The following is a 20143-nucleotide window of genomic DNA, read 5'->3' as shown; positions in this document are numbered from 1 at the left end:
CCCCCCCATTGAACATATAGAATGCATCTAGTTCTACTATGTAGAGAACAGAGTCTTGTTCAACATCAGAAAGAAACACAAATTTCTCTATTCTAGAATCTTAAAGAAGTATCATATTCAATCTTATTTTAAGAGTTATCATTATTCTTGCAAAGCAAATTCATTCAAAGGAACAACAGCCTGAGATTACCAGAACACAGCAGGTTTACAAATAAATATGAAACAATTATTCTGACGGCCTAGAGAAGAAGCTTCTTCTTCCTTCAAGGTGCCTTGAACTTGGGACGCGAAGGAAGCAACTGTGTGGTTAACCAAAGAAAGAAAGTTTTATAGATATCGGTCTAGAAAGATGTGAACTTGGAAGTGGGTTTACGGAAAGGAAGAAAAAGCTTACCTGATAACAAGAGATAAGCGAGGTGGTAAACCCTAAAGCGCCAGTGACACGAGGAGTAATCGTCTTCGGAGCTAACTGAAGCAAACCAATGGCTACAACAAAGTCCATGCTTGATTTGATCAATGCTAGAGTTCTGTCTTTTGATTTCTGAAGCTTAGCACGATACAGCTCATCCTGCGTTTGTTTTATAAAGGGAATGAGTTTTTATAAATAATAGAAGAAGAAAGATGAAAGAGTTTACAGAGGAGGGTTCCTACATGATGCTTTTCATCATCTTTGAGTTCCTTTTCCATCTTCTTCATAGATGAAGAGAGCCTTCCAAGCTCACCGATCTGGTACACACATGAGAAGATCAAGATCGAATTTATGTTTATACGTGGGAAAATCAAAATGTCAAGAAAGAGGAGATTAACAAAAACCTCGACTGCAGTTGTACAAACTGATGATCCAAGCCAGCAGAAAAGTGATATACGTCCAAGCAATTCGACTCGTTCTTTGTTCTAACCATTGAACGATAATCTTTAGTCACACATTCAAGAGTTAAATCAAACATCAAAAACTTACCAATATGGCTTATCTAACCTTATATATGCCTGATCTACCAAGCCAGACGATTTGATCAAGAAACAAGAAGGTCGACACCAGAGCGTTCTTGGACTGAAATTGTCAACCAACAAACAAAAAAAAAAAGTTAAAAGACTGAATCAAAAATCAAGACATGAACAAAATGTTGTAAAAAAATACAACATATCTTTAGCACCTTCCCAAGTAAGACAAGAGGAAGCGGAGTTCCTTTAGGCACAGGACTGATAAGACCGTGAAAATCATTGACAAACTGCACATTTTGAAACCATGTTTCTAATCAGAAATCAAACACAAGAAGGTAGAAACAATGAAGCCAATTCCAAATCTAAAACGATAGGGGACTGACCTTGAAAAGACGGAAAACTTTTCTAGCCAAGCTGGTGTTTTTGTCAACAGTTTGAGCAGTACCAGGTTGCCCACCACTCAAGAATTTGGAACCATACTGTATAGCTCTGCATATCTTATCTCTAGCTTCAGCTTTGTTCAAATAGAGGACTATAAGAGCAAGCTCGGCTCTGGACAAATCTAATGTAGTCATGCTTTCTCTGCCAAACAACACAAAAGCCAAGATTCAATACACTTTTACATGAGCTGCTCAAACTAAACTATGAAACAAATTCAAGAAACAGAGTCCATAACAGAGAGACTAGTATATGATCCTACTACAATAACAAAACTTCACCCTTTTAATTAAAATTTTTGCAAAGCCACGAAAAAAACTTCATCAGAAACCACAAAGATTAAACCCAAAGAAATGCAATTAGCAAGTTTACGAAATGAAGAGAAGGTCAAATCTATATAAGGCATGCGAAAAAATATAACAGAAATTGGGATTTCATTTTGTTACCTATATGATCTCCCTAGGAAGACGACCCCGGAGAGAGAGAGAGAGAGAGAGAGAGAGTTATAAAAATTGAGCGTTCAAAGACACAACAAAACAGAGAAAGAAGATATCGAACTTTAAAGGAAAGGGGATCCGAAATTTAGTGCTTTTAGTTTTTGGAACATGGTGAAGCTCTTCTCTTCTCTTACTTATAATGTCTTTTTTTCTTCCTCGTTTTGCGTCATCGGAGATAGAAAGAAACTTGCGATTAAAAACGTGTTTGGTCATCTCTTATTATTATTATGTTTTTTTGTTTCTCTTTATAAATAAAACAAAACGGACCGTTTTAATCATCGATCTAATCTCGTGATCGTTTAATTTCTGACCGTTCGATCGTGTTAAACGTACCGTGTACACCACAAGCCTCATACATTTGATTATACCCCTACACGCGTGCGACACACACGTGGCACACCTATCGAGGAAGGATAAAACGCAACGTTTCGTTAAGTTAATGGGCCAGGCCTTTCGAAGCCCTTTTAATAGCATAAGTTATTCAAGATAAGGATGAAAGATAGTCTTTGTGTCCAAACAAAATCGTGGAACAAGCTTCGTTTAACGGCCACATGAAGATAAATAAATAACAATACCAAAGCCGGAGAAGAAGAAGAAGAAAATGGCGGTGGCGTCTCTTAGTATTTGCTTCTCTGCTCGACCAAATCTTCTTCTTTGCAACTTCTCTCGACCCAGAATAAATTTTGCTAGTAAGTTTATATCTTCTCTGTTCTCAAAATAGAAAATTTCGTTACCGTTTTCTATTTAACCAACTCAAATTCTCATTCTCTGTGTTTGATGGGTTTTGGGATTATCGGTTGTTCTTACTATTTGAATTTCACTGACTAAGGAATTAATATCAAAATGTGAAATTTCGCCTGTTTCATTGGTTTTGTTTAGTGGCTGCAATGAGTGAGGATCCAATTCGTCAATGGATACTTACTGAAGGGAAAGCTACTCAGATCACAAAGATTGGTTCTGTTGGTGGTGGATGTATTAATCTCGCTAGCCATTACCAGACTGATGTTGGTTCTTTCTTCGTTAAAACCAACAGGTGAAAAAAGATTGTATTTTTCTAAGCATATCACTTTTGACCTTTTCTGATATTCACAATCGTTTTGTTTGTAAACACTGGTTTTAGGAGTATTGGACCTGCCATGTTTGAGTGAGAGGCTCTTGGTCTTGAGGCTATGTATGAAACCAGTACAATCCGTGTCCCCAAGCCACACAAAGCAAGTTTTATACTTTCTTTTACTTTGTAGTAGATATACATATCTTTATCTGATATCTCTGATTATAGATTCTTGTTTAACAAGTGTTAAACAGGTTGGGGCATTGCCAACTGGTGGATCTTATATCATCATGGAATTTATTAATTTTGGTGGATCAAGAGGCTACCAGGTGATACTGATGAATCTAATAAACTATGAGCTAATGTTAAGAACTTCAGTTTCATGGGTTTCATGGTTGTTAGTCATCAGGCTGAATTAGGAAAGAAGCTCGCTGAGATGCATAAAGCCGGCAAATCTTCTAAAGGCTTTGGGTTTGAGGTTGACAACACTATTGGCAGGTGGAATGAGTCCTACTTTTATCAAATCTTATTCCCTTTGAGTGAGTTTATGTCTCCTCTTATAAACTTAACGATGCAATGTCCCTAATGTAGTACCCCTCAGATCAATACTTGGTCATCGGATTGGATTGAGTTTTATGGTGAGAAGAGACTGGGTTACCAGCTAACGTTAGCTAGGGATCAGTATGGTGACTCTGCAATTTATCAGAAAGGTTTCTTTCTCTCTTCTCTGTGGTTATTAACTTTGCGAGGAGATATTGTTATAGTAACATTTAGAAAAAAAAATATGTGAGCAGGTCATACACTGATACAGAACATGGGATCTCTCTTTGAGAATGTTGTCATAGAACCGTGCTTGTTACATGGTGATCTCTGGAGCGGGAATATCGCATACGACAAGAACAGCGAACCTGTCATTCTTGATCCTGCCTGTTACTGTATAAAGCTTTCATTCTTAAATTCTTAGACTGATATACATACCATCTTCAAGCACCGTTTTGATCTCATTCCTCCACAGATGGGCATAACGAGGCAGAATTTGGAATGTCGTGGTGCGCAGGATTCGGAGAATCTTTCTACAATGCCTATTTCAAGGTGGTTCAGCACACTCTTCATTATCTCTCAGTGTCTGTATTGTATCAACCAAGTCCAGCAGCTTTGTTTGTTTAAAATTAACACAACTTTTGTTATTGTTTCTTTGACTCTCTCAAGGTAATACCAAAACAACCGGGATTTGAGAAAAGGAGGAATCTGTATTTGCTGTATCATTACTTGAATCATTATAATCTGTTTGGCTCGGGCTATCGATCATCTGCCATGTCGATTATTGATGATTATCTACGGATGCTCAAAGCTTAAAAGGAACAAGATGATAAGTGGAAGCAGCTTATAAGCTCGGGTATATATATATGTTTGTTTGTGTTTTGGTGGCTTTCTTAGTGTACAACGTCTGAATCTTGAGATTAATCAGATTTGATGTAATCTGAATTTGTATATTAAGAGATTTAAAAAAAGAAGAAGAAGAAGCTGATTTACTTTAAGGATCATACATAGGTGGTTTAAACAGATGATGTGGTAATGTAATGGAGAGAATTCACAAACGATTTCCAATAACTCAGAACCTACTACTTACTTACTAGTTAAGACAACACTAGTTAGTAATTAAAGAGGTCAGCTTCTCTTGGGCTATGGTGATAGGATCACCTCCAGCAGATAGGCTTTCCCAAAGCCATTCGTCAGTGATAATCTCTTCCAGAGGCTTTCTACAGTCGGGACATCTTTTGATGCCCTTTTCTGGCTGCGCTACGAGAATGTTGAAACCGGTCTGTTCGTAAACACTGAGAGAAGAGGCGAACTCCGTGTTGTCTCGTGAGATTACCATCAAACTTGAGTTACGATTGTTAAACTTAAAAGGTTGTAGAGTAATGGGCTCTGTTTGGGCTTTTAATATGTGGTCACATTAAATTTGCATTCTATAACAACAAAGTTAATGGGCTCTTTTGTGTTTGGATACGTATATGTAAGTGTTTTTGGTTATATGGTCTTAATGTTACAAGTTACAAGTTACAAGTTACAGTTACAAGTACAACAACATCTCTAAACCTTGTAAACTAATCGTATTTATGTATTGTTATAAACTCAAAAACCGTATGAAACAGATTCAAGAAGGTATGATTTGATTGGTAGTAGTAGTAAGCACAATGGATTCAGAACTTGGGAGATGCAGATATAGCAACAAGAATGAAAGGTGGCTCTTTATGCATAGAAACTTAGAAAGCATAGCCATAGACTCTGTTCAAACTGAGACACAAACACAAATCTCTTTGGTCAAGCATAGACTCTGTTCAACCTATATATGTTGACTTCAAACTTAATGGTTTTCTTACCTAGGGGAGAGAATACACAAACGAGATTAAACATTTCCAATAACTAACAACTTAAACAAAAGGCATAGGTAAAAAAAAAAAAGTCTAGTTAGTTAGTTTCCAAAATGACTAAGCTCTGGCGATAGGGTCTCCTCCTCCATCTGATGATAGGCTTTCCCAAATTCATGCTTGAGTGAAAAGCTCGTCCAAAGTGATTCTGCAGTCGCTGCAATTTGGCGGTGCGTTCTCTGGCTTTGCTCCTAGAATGTGAAAGTCTCTAGCTTTCAAATCTTTGAGATAAGTGGCGAAATCCATGTTGCATCGACAGATCAGCATCAAATTAGAGTCAGGATTGTTCAAAGCCCATGAATCAATATCAGCCACCATCCTTTTACATCTCGCACTTGCATCTCCAGCGGGTAAGAACATGATATCATCGTGGAGAAACTCATCCTTGGACTTGTTCTGCTTCTCACCATAAGCTCTGATTGACACATTGTTAACACCATAACCCTGTCTCTGTAGAGCTGATTTGATATTCCTAGATACCGTATGAGGCTGGAGACCATCAGGGAGTTTGCAATCCTCTACGTCCCAGAAGACCCCTATCTTAGTCTCTGGCAAACAGGGTTTAGTCAGAAAACGGGGAAACAGATGTATTTAACCACTCTGTGACTGAGAGAAGTACAAATTTGATTAGATCCCATAAGAGAGCTTACCAGTGGTCACGGAAGGCATGGTATCGACCAGAGAGTTAGGGTTTAGATCTGTGACTGTGACTGTGGCGGTCGATGGAAAGGAAGAGCTATAGCTCTCTTTCTAGTTGGGGGTGGGGGCTTAAAAAGAAATGGTCCAGGTGTGTCTTGGTCAAGTAAATAAAAGTTGATTCTTTATAACAAAACGTTGATATGGCCGAGTTGGTCTAAGGCGCCAGATTAAGGTTCTGGTCCGAAAGGGCGTGGGTTCAAATCCAACTGTCAACATCTATCTTTTTTTTTGGAAACATGCCTCACAACATTTTTGTAAATTTCTCCTGATTATATCTTTTATAACTTTTCCCCAAGTCTTGAGACGCTAAGATCGTGTGTACCGTATACCAACAAGCAAGGTAAACTATGTAACTTCAATGTTCAAAGTTTGAACTCCAAACTATCAAAGACGTCTCTTCTGTTCACATTAGTTTACTTGTATCAGCCTCTGCGTTGGGAGCCCGTAGGTTCTCAAGAATGCAATAGTAAAGGTTTTAATTCTTCAAACAATTAACTTAAAATCCAAAACTTTTTATAAAATCCAGACATCAATAGTAGTAGTAAACTAGATAAATCCCAAACACCAACAAGCATTCATAACAACAACGAAAGAAAAAGTAACAAGGCTTGATTTGATTTGAGGATTGTTTCAATCAATCTCCCTTTTTCCTGAAAGAGCATCCTTCAGTGAGCTTCGCCTTTCCTCCTGTAGGCTGGCACAGAATTGTCTGGCAGTTTCCGCACACCACAACAGTCTGCGAGTGACTGAAGACTGTAGTACTGCGATACCAAAAAAAAACAGACCCAATAAGTTTTGTGTGCTCCTTAAACTATGTAATGTCAAAGGAAAAGAATGAAAAGCAAAAACTGTTTCCAGGACTTACATGTTGAAGCAGCCTTGGCACTTCACATCCTACATTAAAAGTAAACAACAAAAGAAACAACAATCAGAGACCATTTGAGGGTAAAGAAACAACAATCAGAGACCATTGAGGGTAAAGAAACTCCAGGCAGGTGTAAGTGAGAATCAGATCATAATTGAAATAGACAAAACAAAAGAGAGGGAGTTTAAAGCAGCAAAAGGGTTCGAATTACATAAGCACATTGCCAAATGTTTAACAACAACAACAGCTAAACCTAAAAGACTTTGACTTCAATTATTCTAAACAGCGAGGTTCGGTTTTAAATCTCAAAAAGAGGAGACATTTACAAATGGTTGAAAAACAAAAACAACAATCAGGCAATAAAAAGGGATTATCAGAAACAAAAAAAAAATCAAATTCACAAAACTCCAAACTCACAATTCTAATTATAGAGATTTGGTTCTACGAAGAAGTTTAAAACTATCGTTACCATGAAGAAGGAGTTTGGAGACTGGACAAGACGCTTGAGCTTGTGCTTCCTCTTCTCAAGCTCAGCTGGTGGGTTAAGCAGATCGATATCGTTTTGGAGAACCTGTTTTCACATCAAAGTTATTCCCAGCAAACAAAATCAATCGATATGACAAAACCTAACCAAACTTATTATCAGCTAATTCCGTATTCATAATCCTAGACTCAACCTTACGTTATAGAAGAAGAGATCAAACGAGAATTTACACAAAAACGGAGAGAAACATTAAAAAAAAACTCTAGCGAGACTCGAAAATCTAATCGGGACATGTAGAACATGGAGAGAATCAAGTGCGAGAGAGAGAGATAGAGGAGAACTAACCATCTTCGCAAGAATCTCAAGAGACGACGGCGAAAGATAGCAGCAACGGCAACAACAGGCGAGAGAGATTTCTAGGGTTACTACTTTAACGCCTTTATATATAAACCACCACAAGTCTTTTTTAACCTTTTCCGAAGCCTCTGACTGAACTAGAGTCTTTACTTTTCTCTTTATTTCTTTATTTATTATTTTTTTTTCTTTTAAATATCTGCTTTGATTTAATTTGCTTGTAAGAGGTTATAATGTAAGGCTGATACAATGAAGCTTGGAACATAGAAATGGATATGATAAGTAGTATTATGTGGAATAGGTGTTTTCGCCAACAAATCTGCAGGTTGATTTGATTTCCTTGATGTCCACTTGAATAAAACCTCTCTCAATTTTTCTTTCCAGTGTATTATGTCTCGAAGCCAGTTGTACACTCCAAAGTTGAGTTTGGTACTGTTGGATATGGGCTTTGCCCCCAACATTTACAGAAGTCCAAACAGAAGATCTTAGGAAGTTTTAGGACTGAAGTCTTGGATTTGGCCCGTTAGGCTGAAGGGGCAAAATCGTCATTTGCGGGAGAGACAGAAAAAATTCTAGGTCAATGGCCCACTATAAATACCTGATGTCATTGTCACATGAGGGGATCCACTTTTTGGACAATTAGAGAGAGAGAGGAGCATTATTTTCGTATTAACTATGCTTAGCTCCCTAATTGTCATTTCCTGTAAACCCTTACTTCAATTCTATGTTAATAAAAAGACCAGTTCTGATTCATCCCCATTAAAAATCGTTTTATTTATATTGTCGGTTTAACACATCAATAGGTACCTTCCAGAAGAGCTATTATATCCTGGTTATCTCCTTCAAAAATGATTCGTTGATATCCTCTTGACCAGGCGTTCTGCATTGCAAGGAGCAGTGCTTGTAGTTCACTTTCAAGTGCCGATGTCATTGTTGATCTATGTGATTGTCCTGCTCCCATATATATACCTTCATGATCTCGATATATCCATCCAGCTTTTGTTTGGTGGTTATGTGATGAAAACGAGCCATCATAGTTGCACTTAATCCAGTCAGCAAGGGGTTTGCTCCATCTCTCTGTAGAAAAATCTTGAGTACTTGTATGTCTAGGGCTGTAGTTCATCTGTAACCTCCAAATGTATTCTTGCCCTGTTTCCTATTCTGAAACATCATTCCTCGCCATCTTCAGGGACGAATACCATGTCAAGTGTTTTTGTTGGAACACTAGATGGTTTCTACTCTTCCATAGTCACCATAGGATCCAAATGGCAACTTGAGTAAAACGATGGTGCTCTTTGTTTAGTAGAGTAGATAGTATAATATCTATCTTCTCTTCCACCGTAACTCGATCATCAAAAAGACATTGATGTGAAAATCCTGAAGCTCGCCAAACCTGTTGTGCGTAGAAACAATCGAAAAAGAGATGATGTATTGTTTCTTCTTCCTGACAACAACGTCTACATTGTGAATGTCGACTGATATGTCTCCTCTTTAGTGTATCTCCTACAGACAAAGCACCTGATAGAAGTCTCCATAAAAAGTGTTTTATCTTCGGAGCAATATTAATTTTCCAAATCTTAGCTTTGATCAATGGATTTCTTGGTGGTGGGTGTATGTCTGTATCTCTATTTAGTTGAGTCGTCAACCAGTACCCTGATTTAACTGTGTAGAGTCCATCAAGATTATAGTGCCATCCTAAGATGTCATGAGACACTGTGGGACATAGCTTGATATTCAGTATGAGATCAACATCTGACTCCACCACTAAGTCTCGAATTTTAGCTTTATTCCATCATCTTCCATTCTCTAGAATCCAGTCTTTTATTTGGCTTGGTCGTGGATTTGCAGTCTTTGGTTGTGGTGTACGAGGAGGGTGACATGGTAACCATTGTGTCTAGCCACGCATTAATATCCGAACCATTACCTATCACAAATCGTAATCCTTGTTTCAAGAGATCCCGACCTTGTAGCGGAGATTTCCAAACAAAGGATGATTTCCGTTTTGGAGTCGCATTGAGGATATTAGTATCTGAGAAATATCTACTCTTTAGGATCTTCGCCATTAAACATTGTGGGTGCTGCATAATCCTCCAGACTTACTTTCCTAGTAATGCCAAGTTGAATTGTTCAACATCTTTGAATCCCATGCCGCCATCTTTCTTAGTTAGTCCCATCCTCTTCCAAATAAACCAGTGCATTCCATTACGGTTTTCTTCATTACTCCACCAGTACTTAGCCATAATGCTGTTTATTTCTTCGCATGTTTCCTTTGGGAACTTGAAAATGTTCATTGAGTAAACTGGATATGCAAGAGCAATCGACTTGAGTAGTACCTCTTTGCCGCCTAATGATAGGTATCTCTTAATCCATCCTTGTGTTTTACCTCTGACCCGATCAGTAATGTATTTGAACATCTCAACCTTTTTTTGTTTAACTTCGTTTGGCAGACCAAGATATTTGCCTCCACCTCCTTCATTGTGGATGCCTAGTATATGTCGCATGCGGGTTTTTATCTGTGCTCTAACTCGACTTCCAAAAGTAATTGATGATTTTCTAAGATTAACTGCTTGACCTGATATCTTCTCATATGTGTTCAGCACTTCAGTTATAGCTTTACACGATTTGTCGTTTGCTAATGTGAAAAACAAAGAGTCATCAACGAAAAGTAGGTGAGTGATTGCTGGACCATGGTCACTCACTTTCATGCCTTGAAGTCTTCTGTTGGAAGCAGCTTGCTTCATCATATGTGATAGCACCTCAGCACATAGTATGAACAGATAAGGTGATAATGGATCACCTTGTCTTATGCCTCTGCTTGGGGTTATTGATCCCTTTGGTGTCCCATTTATCAAGATTGAATATCCAACTGTTGTCACACATTGCATTACCCACTGAATACATTTGTAATCAAAACCCATATGCTGCATAACCTGCTTCAAAAAGCTCCATTATAATCTATAATAAGCTTTAGTGATGTCTGTTTTGATGGCCATATAGGATTTGGACTGTCGCTTTCTGACCTTTAGAGCATGAAACATTTTGTGTGCTATGATGTTGTTATCTGTAATCATTCGACCTGGGATGAAGGCTGCTTGATTCTCTGATATAATGCCTGATAGATGCATCTTTAGTCTGTTGACCAAGATCTTTGAAATTATTTTGTAGCTGACATTACAGAGAGCTATTGGTCGGAACTCCATCATTGATGTAGGTGATTCAGTCTTTGGTATAAGGCATAGGTTCGTGTGGTTTTGGGAAAGATCCAACTGCCCTAAATTGAAAAAAATCTCTAATGCCAATATTACCGCTGGACTAACCTCATTCCAAAACTGCTGATAAAAGGCTGCTGAAAAGCCATCTGGTCCCGGAGCTCTGTGAGGATCCATGTTAAAAACTGCTTGTCTAATTTCCTCATGGCTCACATCTCGTGTTAGATCAGCATTTATAGCCTCTGTTACTTTTGGTTGAAAGTCTCTCAGTATTTGTTCTTGTAAGGACACATGAGGAGCAGATGACTTGTACAGGTCTTGGAAGTACTCAATTGTGACTGACGAGATAACATTATCACCATTGTGTAGAGTTCCATCATTGTCTACAATGGAAATCATCTTGTTCCGTGCTTTCCTGGTTTTTGTCACTGTGTGAAAAAATTTTGTGTTTCTGTCACCCTCATGCATCCATCCATTTCTGCTTCTTTGTTGCAAAAAAATCTCCTCATCTATGTAAGCTTGATTAAGATCCCACTTGAGTTGGTTTCGTTCCATTAGTGTGGAAGCTCCTGATGTAATGGCCTTATCTAATTGATGCCTGATGACTTGAATTCTTTCCTCTGCATTAGTTCTGTATCCTCTCTTCCATTGAGATATCCTACGTCTGCAATTACCAACTCTGTCCGCAAGAGAAATATCATCACCCTGTCTCCTTACGACGTTATTCCAGCCTTGAACTACTGAATTTCTGAAACCCGATTTATGCAAAAATCGAGCATCATATCTGAAACAACCTCTGCGTACCTCAACTGTATCTGAGATTCGGGTGATCAAAGGTCTATGATCTGATTCACCAAACTCCAAAAATTCAGTCTGTGACTTCGGGAAGAGGTTGTGCCATTCTGATGTGGCCATTGTACGGTCCAAGCAACAAGAAAGAAAGTGGTTCCCCCTCTTACCAGCCCAAGAGAAATTATTTCCATTGTAGCTTAGATCTGAAAAATTACAACTTCTAACCAAACAATGGAAATCCTTAAAACTAGCTTCTGTTCTAGTTCTACCCCCTCGTTTTTCATTGTTTCCCAATATCTCATTGAAGTCTCCTAAGATCATCCAAGGTTTGTTCATCCTTGCTACTTCAATCCGTTTTGTTTGTTCCCAAAGATGGTTTCTAAGGCTTGGATTCGGGTGTCCATATACAAACGATAAATGGAAACTGATTTCATTAATTTTAACCAAGCAATCTACAAGATTAGGGGATTGAAATAAGATGGAAATATCAACAGAGGGCTTCCAAAGAATAACTAAACCACCACTAAGGCCTAAAGGTGGGACTGTTACATAAAAAGGAAATCCTAATTCATAAGCTTTATCTCTAATGAAATCATATTGTTGCTTGGTCTCTGATAGGCAAATGATGTCGGGGAGATATTTACGGTTTATCTCCTTAAGGCGTCGAACTGTCAAGTCACTGCCTAAACCTTGACAGTTCCAGCAGGTTGTCTTCATGGCGGAAGTGGTGGTTCATGGCCCACCACGACTCCATCATGTGTGTTGTGGATCCATTGAGCCCACAGTTTCATCGTCATCAGTTTGAGGTGGCAACCTTGAAGAGCTGGCCCCATTCCCATGCATTGTAGATAGCTTGCGATTACGTCCCGTAATCTGTTGTACATAGCGTATTCCCGTAGCTTCATCCTTATCCATAGCATCAATACCATTCAACGATCCCAGAACATCACTTTGTAATATTGTTATTGCTGAAACAAGAATGTCTGGTCCCAAGTTCTGGGGAACTTGATTCTCTAAAGCCTCAAAAATATCTCCCTCCATGACTGCAACATCGTTCTCTGCAGGTCCTTCTTCCTGTGGTATCTCCTCATCTTTTGCATCAATGATCTCTCTGATTTGCACACCCACATTATTGTGAAAGGGACCTTGAGGCATCTGGGGACCCTCATTGTCGCTATCTCCATCAGACGAATCATCATCAAAACCATTTTGAACAAGACAGTTACCAGAGTCATGTGTAAGAAGACCACAAACTTCGCAAAAACCACGAAGTCGTTCATATCGAAAACGAAGGAGAGTATTGACTCCTGGGGTAAACTGAAAATGACGTTGAAAGCGGAGAGGATCTTGAATGTCCCAGTTGATACGCACACGAACATATTCAACTTGGGCAGCGACATCAGCTATATAGTCGACATCCATAAGTTGACCCAGAGCGCGACCAATATGAGCAACAATTTCCTGGTTCAGAAATTGGAGTGGGATCCCGCGAACTTGTATCCAGAAAGGAATGTAATTTAGCATCGCAAGATTCATCGTTGGAGTCCATCGCTGCAAGACCAACATTCGTTCAGCATAGGCCCAGGGGCCTCTTCAAAGAACAGTTTCCATGGATTCCTCCGAGGGGAAAACAAATTGGAAACAGTTCCTTCCTACGATACGCCCATGAACTAGGCCTCCTTGGCCCCAAAGACGAGGCAAAGAAGCAACAATTGACCGGATGTTTTGTCGTCGAGGAATAACAGGTCTACCCATGATGATGAATCGATTTGCCACAGTAGCTTGATTAACAACTTCAATGGGCAGGACAATTGGGGCATCATCAGCCCCGAGATCGATGTCTTGAAGAGCGCGTCAGATGTTATCCGCCATAGGGAGTGTTTTCAAATTGTGATGAGAAGAGAAATTGTTGTGAATACAGTGAACTGGTAGTGGAATTGATGAAGAATCCCATGGCAATTTATAGATCCAAATCGAGTGGTTTTGGACCGAAATTTGCGCACAAAGGATCGTGGATTGCTTCGTGGAGATAACCACTGGATTATGGGGATAGAAGACCACGAAACCCACTTCTCCAGTGAAAGAATTAACAACCATCGTCGTCGTGGCGAGGACTTATCGGAAAAATCAGTAACTGTTTGAATCGCACTTTTTGTCGCCGTCAGAGCGGTTTTTTTTGTTCTTATTATTATTATTATTATTATTATTATTATTATTATTATTATTATTATTATTATTATTTATAATTTATATAAATAAAAGGAACCATCATTTTTTAAAGAAAGGCACGCTAGAAAATAAATAAAATTATTTGTAATAATAAGATTTTTTAGGAATCATTTTTAGCTTTATAATCCATATGAAAGCAAATTTATTATAATCATCAACTAGAATGAATGAAACAAAGTAACAAGAGGAGAAACACACAAAACGGTATCTAAAATAATAATTCATCAAAAAAAAAAAAAAAAAACGACAAGCAAGCTTTATGATATCTGATTCATTATATAGTAAACGACAAGCAAGCTTTATTCCTTGTAGATCAATTAATAAGCTTCCTGAAAGCGCATCCTTCTGAGAGCTTCGTCTTTCCTCCAGTAGGCTGGCATAGAACGTTCTGGGATTTCCCGCACACCACAACCGTCTGTGAGTGACTGAACACAGTCGTGCTGCCATAATATAAACCCACAAAAAACCCATTAATAAGTCAAGTTTCTTTTATCTATATATAAGGAAGAGAGATTGTTTTCAGATCTTACACGTTGAAGCAGCATTCGCACCTCACATACTACAGTCAAAATCATACAACATTAATATTATCAGAGTCCATAAAGAGAGAGAGAGAGTATATAAAAAAATTGAACTAAACGAATTCCAAACAGAGAGATTTGGTTTTCAGGATTCTATAAAGAAGCAAAAGGCTTCAAATTAATTTACAAAGACTTAACAACATAAACTACAGTCAGAATACAAAAAAGGTGTGTTGATAAACTTAAGACACTAAGTTAGGGTTCATGCCTTAAAATTTTGTAATTTACACCAACTCTAAACAGAGATATTTGGTGTCTATTGTAATTAGGAAAATTTACAAATCTTAGTCAACAGATGGTTGACAAACCAATCAATAATCAGACTCCATCTAGATAGATCATCAAAACTAGGGATTTTGATGAAAAAATCAAATTCACAAACTCCATATTTACTTGCAATTCTAATCATAGAGATATATTGTTTCTATAGGTTCTAAAGAAGGAGAAAGGATTCAAATCATCATTACCATGAAGAAGGAGTTTGGAGACTGAACAAGACGCTTGAGCTTATGCTTCCTCTTTTCAAGCTGAGCAGGAGGGTTAAGCAGATCGATATCGTTTTGAAGAACCTGTTCCATATCAAAAATATATATAATATTTTAGCTACTTCCGTTTTAAAACCTAATATTCTGCCCTACGTGATGGAAAAAGAGATCCAATGACCCGAATATCACAAAAGGATTCATATATCTTCTATAAACAAAATCAAATCAGAACATGTAAGTGGAGAGAATAAAGTGTGACAGAACTAACCATATTCGCAAGAATCTCAAGAGACGACGACAACGATAGGCTAGAGAGATTTATACAAGGGATTACTCATTTGCTAGGTTAACTTGGATATCAAGTCATTTAGAAATCGTCAGAATCTATTAACATCCCCGCACAGTATTAAAAATACGATAAAATTTTGGCCTTTGGGACCTTTTAGAATAATTAGAGACTTTTACATTCTCTTTTATTTTCATTTATTTTATAATTTATAGAATCGAGAGTCATCGTCCTTTTTAGAAAATAAAATAATAAATATTCTAGAAATTCCAAAGAATGTATCTTGGTAATATTATTTCCTCAACATATTTTCCCAAAAAGAATTATCCAGATGTACTCCAAAAGTTGGTTTATTCCTCGTATCTAATAATTTTCTAAAAATTGTTTAAATGTTTAGTGTCATGAATGTAATTACAATGTACCCATTGAATTTATGTTTTCGATTTTAATTAAAAAAATAATAAAAAATAAACATCATCAAATTAAAATACACGTCATCTTCCATAATCCAAGTCACAACCCAAAAGAAAAAAAAACTTAACGGCTGAGTTATAGTAGTTACAGGAAAATGAAAGGTCTCATCAAATCATATGACGGCTGAGTTATGATATTTTGTGGTTGAGTTATCACAAGAAATAATCTGAAAACAAACAGTTGATTTATATTACTTGTCGACTGAGTTATAGTATTTACGGGAAAACGAAAGGTCTCGTCAATTCATATGACAGCTGAGTTATAATGCTTTGTGGCTGAGTGATCACAAGGAATAATCTGAAAGCGGAAAACGAAAGGTCTCGTCGATTAATATGACGGCTGAGTTATAATGTTTGACGCATGAGTTATTGCACAAAATAAAACAAATGTATTACAATAATACTACATTGGACAAGTTTCGCATTGTGCCCAACTTGATTACATCGAGAACATGTGTTTAGCTCATGGCTTAACGCGTTCAATCCGTAGTCATAAAAAACAAGCTTCACAAGCTTGTCGTGTGTTGTTTCTGCATCTATCTGCACAACTCTACACGCTCTATCGTTAGTGTTAAATACATATTTGTGTTTCTTTACCCTATTACCGGAACTTGATCCATGAAAGAAAATGAAGAACAAGGTGAAGAAAAAGTAGAAGAACAAGGTGAGGAAGAAGGTGAAAAAGAAAGTGAAGAAGAAGTAGAAGAAACTGAAGAAAAAATAGAATAGCAAGGTGAAGAAGAAGGTAAAAACCATGTAAATAGTTCACTTATTAACCAGTTGAAGAACAAGAGTCGAAGGAACGACGTTTCGTATTTCCAGAAAAGAAAGATGATGACATGGAATGCTGACATGGATGATGCGTCCGACGTGACAAGTCAGCCATCAAACAAATTATAACTCAGCCAAAATATAACTCAGCCATCAAACAAATTATAACTCAGTCACAACATGAATAACATTACAATAATTAAAAAACAAAAAATGGCTTCCAAATTCAGCCGCTTCATCAACTGAAAATATATAACTCAGCCGTATCGTTTAATAAGTCAGCCGTAATTGAATAATATTCTAGCAATTTATCTTTTGCTACTAAGTCAGCCGTAAAATGACTGAGTTGTACGATAAGTCAGCCTATCACGGCTGAGTTATAGTTTTTAATCATAACTCAGCCATAACTACATCTCATAAGTCAACCGTTTTTCATAACTCAGCCATCCCGAAAAAGTTAATTCAGCCGTGTTGTAGTGATAACTCAGCCAAAATTTTGACAACTCAACCGTAGGGTGAAAACTCAGCCGTAAGGACGGCTGAGTTATAGCATAACTCAGCCAGATTTCAATAAGTCAGCTGTAACGCTTGGCTGAGTTATGCTATAAGTCAGCCGTCCGCTCTTACTCAAATTTTTTCCATAAATCAACCGCAACATACCTATAACTCAGCCGTCATTACCTCTGTAACGCATTATGACTGAGTTATTTAATGCACGTCAGCGATTTCTGACGTGACATCTGACGTGGCAATATCATTTTTGTAATTACGTTTTTCCGGTAACATAAAACAATGGCACGTTGGATATTTTGAAAATACCCGAAATATATTAATAATAAAAAGAAGATTTGTAGATTCTCGTAATATTACCTAAATGTATAAAGTAAATCTCTCTATTTTTTATGTAATTATTTTAGTTTTTTCCATTGACGGTTGGTAAAATAGATTTGTCAATCAATAAGATAATCTGTTCTCCTAAAAATATTTTCGAATGTAGAGGGATTTTCAAAGATTCATAAACATCATTCATATTCCCTCAATTACAAATGACGTGGTTGAAAAATATCACTCAGAAACAACAATGATCTTTGTTAGGAATATTGTTCATCACAATTCACAAGTTGTTGGAAAAGAGCAGAATGATTGATGTGATGGCTAATTTCAATACTTCATCCACCGTGCAGAGTAGAAATGAAGACTACAACATCTTTATCTTCTAATGTTGTATCGAGCTGGCCGCTAAGCTCCCAGTCGCAGTCGTTAACCAGCACGAGAACTCCAGGCCTCCTGCATTTTATCATGGATCCCAAAACACCATTATTGTTATTAAACCTGCAGGGTTCTTGCTAGAAGAAAAAAAAAAAAAGAAAAAAGAAGCTGTTACACAGTATCGCCTTTCATGAACATTTCAGGTCTTTCCTTGATCAGATTGGTACGAACCCATGAAAGCAAATCCTTCACTGTCAACTATATATAAAACAGTGTAAAAAGAGAGAGAGACACCAGTCAGCGGCTTAGAAGAAACTCTTTGGTTGTTGGTATTTAAAAATCATCAAAAGAGAGAGAGAGACAACAAGCTTACGATATCTGATTCATTAGGGAAGTTGATGTTAACTTTATGAATCTTTATGGAGTCACAGAGCAATTCTAAACCTCCACTGCAGGATCAGGATCAAGATTCAAGAAGCACATATGATTCATGATAAAACCAAATTAGAGGAATCTCTCATTCACTACCAATTGATTCAAGAGCTGACCGGAATGTCAATTCTGATTTCGCCCAATCCAAAAAAATCATTACTTTATAAATCAGTACTGAAACAGAGAAACCATAATCGAAATCACTATATAATTTTCATGAACTATCCCGACCAACGAGAATGAACAGGCACCATTAAGAAAAGAATCAATCGAGCGAGTAAAAAAGTGTACCCGAACTCAAGAGTTAATTGCATCTTTGAATGAAGTGGGTGGGTATCTCCGCTTCGTGTTCACGCTAGAAACGAGGACCAGCAACGGCATACGTAGACGTTTCAGCTTTTGGGCTCTTATTAAAGTAAGGCCCATGTTATAATGCCCATTACCTACCCAATCCGGTTATTAGGGCGATGACACAGAATCACAACCGTTTGTTTTTCAGCCTTAGAATCAAAGTCGACGGATGAGATTCAATCAGCACAACAATCTCCCGTGTTACTCACATGACGCATGAACATGATTAGGCCTGGCAATCCGACCCGAACCGAATTGTCCGAACCGAACCGAACCGAGATTCGGACAATTCGGTTCGGTTTTATTTGATTTCGGATTCTGATCGGAATTGTTATAAGGGAATTTCGGTTATGTAATCGGTTAGGTACGGAGAGGCATAATCGACGGAAACCCGAAATTAAAACCTAGCTATTTAAGCTAATAATCCGGTTTATTTCATTAGCTACTAATCTAACCTAATCTATCTAAACTCTCTGTCTTTGCGGCGACTGAGAGAAGAACTTCGATTTTCTGTTCGATCCTGTGTGTTCTTGTCTCGATCAACCGTGTTCTCAATCAATCCAGTGTAAGTTCTTCTATCTTAATCTTTGGTAAGTTGTTCTCGTTTAAAACAAACCAAAATAAGGCGAAATCTTTGTTCTCTTTAAGCCATAAACAGTTAAACTACTTGATCCGTTGTGTCTTTGATTCGTCGTGTGTCTTTGATTTGTTGTGTGTGTTTGATTTGTTGTGTGTCTTTCATTCGTTGTGTGTCTTTGATTGGCGACAGATAAATCGATTTATATTCGTTGTATAGATCTAGGGTTATTAGTTGTTATGATAGGGTTATCTTGGTTTGGTTCTTTTGCTTTGATGTTCGATAGTTATTAGTTGTTGAGATAGTGTTGTCTTGGTTTGGTTATTTATCTTTGATGTTCGATTGATATGTAATCTCTTGATGTTCGATAGTTAGTATTTGTTATGATAGGGATATCTAGGTTTGGTTATTTTGCTTTGATGTTCGAGACTTATTAGTTGTTATGATAGGGTTATCTTGGTTTGGTTCTTTTGCTTTGATGTTCGATAGTTATTAGTTGTTGAGATAGTGTTGTCTTGGTTTGGTTATTTATCTTTGATGTTCGATTGATATGTAATCTCTTGATGTTCGATAGTTAGTATTTGTTATGATAGGGATATCTAGGTTTGGTTATTTTGCTTTGATGTTCGAGACTTATTAGTTGTTATGATAGGGTTATCTTGGTTTGGTTCTTTTGCTTTGATGTTCGATAGTTATTAGTTGTTGAGATAGTGTTGTCTTGGTTTGGTTATTTATCTTTGATGTTCGATTGATATGTAATCTCTTGATGTTCGATAGTTAGTATTTGTTATGATAGGGATATCTAGGTTTGGTTATTTTGCTTTGATGTTCGAGACTTATTACTTGTTAGGATAGTGTTCTCTTGGTTTGATTCTTTTTCCTTTGTTGTAACTTAATAGATGTCTCATAATTCTGGTGAAGACAATAGCGACCCCGTCCTACATGAAGAGATTGATGATGGTCCGCCAGCTTCTGCAGTTGGAGAG

General features: G+C 37.5%; 6 protein-coding genes and 1 non-coding gene across 7 annotated transcripts; 2 read left to right on the top strand and 5 right to left on the bottom strand.

Annotated features, from left to right (window-relative positions):
• Positions 91-2068, bottom strand: LOC104699802 (peroxisomal membrane protein 11E). Its single transcript, XM_010415194.2, has 8 exons — positions 1827-2068; positions 1326-1524; positions 1155-1229; positions 977-1051; positions 814-894; positions 652-726; positions 395-568; positions 91-299 (listed from the first exon to the last, which is right to left on the bottom strand). Exons 2-8 carry the CDS (start codon positions 1515-1517, stop codon positions 264-266), a joined length of 708 nt encoding a protein of 235 aa, XP_010413496.1. The 5' UTR covers positions 1518-1524; positions 1827-2068; the 3' UTR covers positions 91-263.
• LOC104699801 (protein-ribulosamine 3-kinase, chloroplastic) lies at positions 2426-4472 on the top strand. The gene is given in 9 exon segments (XM_010415193.2): positions 2426-2566; positions 2757-2910; positions 2998-3088; positions 3183-3257; positions 3338-3426; positions 3520-3638; positions 3723-3863; positions 3944-4020; positions 4138-4472. Coding segments are annotated over 9 exon segments (981 nt in total). The 5' UTR covers positions 2426-2478; the 3' UTR covers positions 4285-4472.
• Positions 5163-6137, bottom strand: LOC104699800. Its single transcript, XM_010415192.2, has 2 exons — positions 6011-6137; positions 5163-5908 (listed from the first exon to the last, which is right to left on the bottom strand). Exons 1-2 carry the CDS (start codon positions 6027-6029, stop codon positions 5475-5477), a joined length of 453 nt encoding a protein of 150 aa, XP_010413494.2. The 5' UTR covers positions 6030-6137; the 3' UTR covers positions 5163-5474.
• On the top strand, positions 6194-6274 carry TRNAL-AAG. Its single transcript has one exon. It is a non-coding gene; the product is annotated as a tRNA-Leu (tRNA).
• Positions 6533-7879, bottom strand: LOC104699799 (40S ribosomal protein S27-2-like). The gene is made up of 4 exons (XM_010415191.2): positions 7754-7879; positions 7394-7495; positions 6925-6953; positions 6533-6820 (listed from the first exon to the last, which is right to left on the bottom strand). Exons 1-4 carry the CDS (start codon positions 7754-7756, stop codon positions 6694-6696), a joined length of 261 nt encoding a protein of 86 aa, XP_010413493.1. The 5' UTR covers positions 7757-7879; the 3' UTR covers positions 6533-6693.
• LOC104704165 (40S ribosomal protein S27-1-like) lies at positions 14254-15151 on the bottom strand. The gene is made up of 3 exons (XM_010420297.1): positions 15041-15151; positions 14523-14551; positions 14254-14432 (listed from the first exon to the last, which is right to left on the bottom strand). The coding sequence occupies exons 1-3, from the start codon at positions 15149-15151 to the stop codon at positions 14306-14308; spliced, it is 267 nt and encodes an 88-aa protein (XP_010418599.1). The 3' UTR covers positions 14254-14305.
• Positions 17580-18608, bottom strand: LOC104699798 (ubiquitin-related modifier 1 homolog 2). The gene is made up of 4 exons (XM_010415190.2): positions 18521-18608; positions 18171-18246; positions 17973-18055; positions 17580-17875 (listed from the first exon to the last, which is right to left on the bottom strand). The coding sequence occupies exons 1-4, from the start codon at positions 18541-18543 to the stop codon at positions 17758-17760; spliced, it is 300 nt and encodes a 99-aa protein (XP_010413492.1). The 5' UTR covers positions 18544-18608; the 3' UTR covers positions 17580-17757.

This window comes from Camelina sativa, chromosome 7 (assembly GCF_000633955.1).
Source record: "Camelina sativa cultivar DH55 chromosome 7, Cs, whole genome shotgun sequence".
Lineage (NCBI taxonomy): Eukaryota > Viridiplantae > Streptophyta > Magnoliopsida > Brassicales > Brassicaceae > Camelina > Camelina sativa.
This window is presented reverse-complemented; position numbering and strand designations above follow the sequence as displayed.

Coding starts and splice junctions, on each gene's coding strand:
- LOC104699802 (XM_010415194.2), bottom strand. CDS start 1,517: ATGACTACATTAGATTTGTCCAGAGCCGAGCTTGCTCTTATAGTCCTC. Junction 1,052..1,154: donor CTCTTGTCTTACTTGGGAAG/GTGCTAAAGATA, acceptor TGACAATTTCAG/TCCAAGAACGCTCTGGTGTC. Junction 895..976: donor GTAGATCAGGCATATATAAG/GTTAGATAAGCC, acceptor TTCAATGGTTAG/AACAAAGAACGAGTCGAATT.
- LOC104699799 (XM_010415191.2), bottom strand. Junction 6,954..7,393: donor CTCCAAACTCCTTCTTCATG/GTAACGATAGTT, acceptor CTTTTAATGTAG/GATGTGAAGTGCCAAGGCTG. Junction 6,821..6,924: donor TGCCAAGGCTGCTTCAACAT/GTAAGTCCTGGA, acceptor TTGGTATCGCAG/TACTACAGTCTTCAGTCACT.
- LOC104704165 (XM_010420297.1), bottom strand. CDS start 15,151: ATGGAACAGGTTCTTCAAAACGATATCGATCTGCTTAACCCTCCTGCT. Junction 14,552..15,040: donor CTCCAAACTCCTTCTTCATG/GTAATGATGATT, acceptor TTTTGACTGTAG/TATGTGAGGTGCGAATGCTG. Junction 14,433..14,522: donor TGCGAATGCTGCTTCAACGT/GTAAGATCTGAA, acceptor ATATTATGGCAG/CACGACTGTGTTCAGTCACT.
- LOC104699798 (XM_010415190.2), bottom strand. CDS start 18,543: ATGCAATTAACTCTTGAGTTCGG. Junction 18,247..18,520: donor CAATTAACTCTTGAGTTCGG/GTACACTTTTTT, acceptor CTGATCCTGCAG/TGGAGGTTTAGAATTGCTCT. Junction 18,056..18,170: donor TCCCTAATGAATCAGATATC/GTAAGCTTGTTG, acceptor TTTTATATATAG/TTGACAGTGAAGGATTTGCT.